The 2,268-nt window shown below is 46.7% G+C and overlaps 1 protein-coding gene across 1 annotated transcript; it reads right to left on the bottom strand.

Annotated features, from left to right (window-relative positions):
- Positions 1-591: 591 nt before the first annotated feature.
- LOC110734766 lies at positions 592-1,158 on the bottom strand. The gene has a single exon (XM_021914915.1). It carries the CDS (start codon positions 1,156-1,158, stop codon positions 592-594), a length of 567 nt encoding a protein of 188 aa, XP_021770607.1.
- Between the last annotated feature and the right edge of the window lie 1,110 nt (positions 1,159-2,268).

The following is a 2,268-nucleotide window of genomic DNA, read 5'->3' as shown; positions in this document are numbered from 1 at the left end:
AATATGGAAATTTGGGGGAAATATTTTCGGGTTTTAGGAGATGAGCCCGATTAAAAATCGCAGTGTCGCGCACGCGGGGTAAAGTGCCACACCCGCGGGGGTCAAGGCCGCGCCCGCGGCTAGGCATCTCCCTGCCATCTCCACCTTGCATTCGATTTTTGCTGAAAGCTCTTCCGCGCCCGCGGATTCTCATGCCGCGCCCGCGGCTTAGGCCTCCGCGCCCTCTCCTGGGCATCTCCGAGGCATCTCATCCTTCTTCAATTTCTTGAACCAAGAAACGTCGCTCCCGCGAGCCTAGATGCCGCGCCCGCGAGTCTGGGTGGAGAGCCCTCTCCTGGGCATCTCCCAGGCATCTCCACCTTCTTCACTTCTAAACCCCTTAACGCATTCAAATCAAGATTGTAGGCCAAGTACTCAAAGATTCAAGAACCTATATGAAAAGAAAAAAACACACCATAAGAGAACTAAGAAAAATCATACCAAAAAAAAATCAAACACAAAAGACACAAAAATCAAAGAGTTGAGAACTCGGGTTGCCTCCCGAGAAGCGCTTCTTTAAAAGGTCATTAGCTTGATCATAACGCATCGTCATCAATCAAGTGGCTTAGGATCCGGTGGATCAAGCCTCATGCACTCAATTATGCCAACTTGGTCATTGCAATGGTAGAGCTTCAAACGGTGGCCATTAACCATGAACTTGTTCCCCTCCGCTTCCAACTCAAAGGATCTGTAAGGAGTAGTCTTCGAAATTGTGAAAGGCCCCGACCACTTGGATTTTAATTTTCCGGGAAACAACCGAAGCCTCGAGTTGAACAACAACACCTTATCTCCAACCTTGAAGCTCTTATTCCTTATGTGCCGGTCGTGCCATCTCTTAGTCCTCTCCTTGTAGAACCTTGAGTTCTCATATGCATCGTACCAGAGATCCTCAAGTTCGTTAAGCTTAAGCAATCTCTTCTCTCCCGCTAAAGACATGTCCATGTTTAGCTCCTTGATCGCCCACCAAGCCTTGTATTCCAACTCAACCGGCAAGTGACAAGCTTTCCCATACACCAACCGATAAGGGGTTGTGCCTATGGGGGTTTTGTACGCCGTCCTTAGAGCCCAAAGCGTATCATCGAGCTTGAGAGACCAATCTTTTCTAGTCTTGTTGACCATCCTCTCAAGGAGGTTCTTGATCTCCCTATTTGATACCTCCACTTGTCCTTAAGTTTGGGGGTGGTAAGGTAGACCGACCTTGTGATGAACCCCATATCGTTTGAGGAGAGCTTCGAGTTGCTTCTTGGAAAAATGAGAACCACCATCACTAATTAGAACTCTTGGAACCCCGAATCGCGGGAAAATAACATTCTTAAGGAGCTTGAGCACAACCTTGTGGTCATTGGTGGGGGAGAGTTTAGCTTCGATCCACTTGGTCACATAGTCCACCGCCACGAAGATATAAAGATTTCCACAAGAAGAGACAAAAGGCCCCATGAAGTCGACACCCCAAACATCGAATGGCTCGACCTCCAAAATGTTTTGTTGAGGCATTTCATCCCTTTTGGTTATGCCACCACTTCTTTGGCATTTGTCACACCGTGAGACAAATTTGTGGGCATCCTTATGCATTGTTGGCCACCAAAGAAGAGATAGGGAGATCTTTGCCACGGTCTTTTCAACTCCTCCATTCCCTCCACATGGCAATGAGTGGCAATGTTCAAGAACTCCTTCTATCTCATGATCCGAAACACATTTCCGAAAGAGGCCATCTCCACATTGCTTGAACAAATAAGGATCATTCCAAAAATACCTCCTCACTTCCTTGAAAAATCTTTTCCTTTGTTGAGAGGAGAATTATGGGGGAACGACTCCACAAGCTAGATAATTGGAAATGTCCGCATACCAAGGGCTTGATGTTGACGCCATAGCCATGAGGGTCTCAAACCCCACCTCTTCATTGATAGGCACCTGCTCCTTATTCTCAAAAGGAATTCTAGATAGATGATCCGCTACATATTTCTCCGCTCCTTTTTTATCCCTCATCTCAATGTCAAAGTATTGGAGAGAAAGAACCGAATGGATAAGACGCGGTTTCGCTTCCATTTTGGTCATAAGATAGCGGACCGCTATGTGATCCGTGTAGACTATCACCTTTGAGCATATGAGGTAGGACCGGAACTTATCCATGGAAAAGACAACCGCTAGCATTTCCTTCTCCGTTGTGGTATAATTCCTTTGAGCTTCGTCGAGTGTTCTACTTGCATAGTAGATGACACAAGATCTCTC

This window comes from Chenopodium quinoa, unplaced genomic scaffold (assembly GCF_001683475.1).
Source record: "Chenopodium quinoa cultivar QQ74 unplaced genomic scaffold, ASM168347v1, whole genome shotgun sequence".
Lineage (NCBI taxonomy): Eukaryota > Viridiplantae > Streptophyta > Magnoliopsida > Caryophyllales > Amaranthaceae > Chenopodium > Chenopodium quinoa.
The sequence above is the reverse complement of the archived record's forward strand: the minus strand, read 5'-3'. Positions and strand labels throughout refer to the sequence as shown.

What these genes read in the sequence shown, in the direction of transcription:
- LOC110734766 (XM_021914915.1), bottom strand. Translation starts at nt 1,158, where the DNA reads ATGGTCAACAAGACTAGAAAAGATTGGTCTCTCAAGCTCGATGATACG.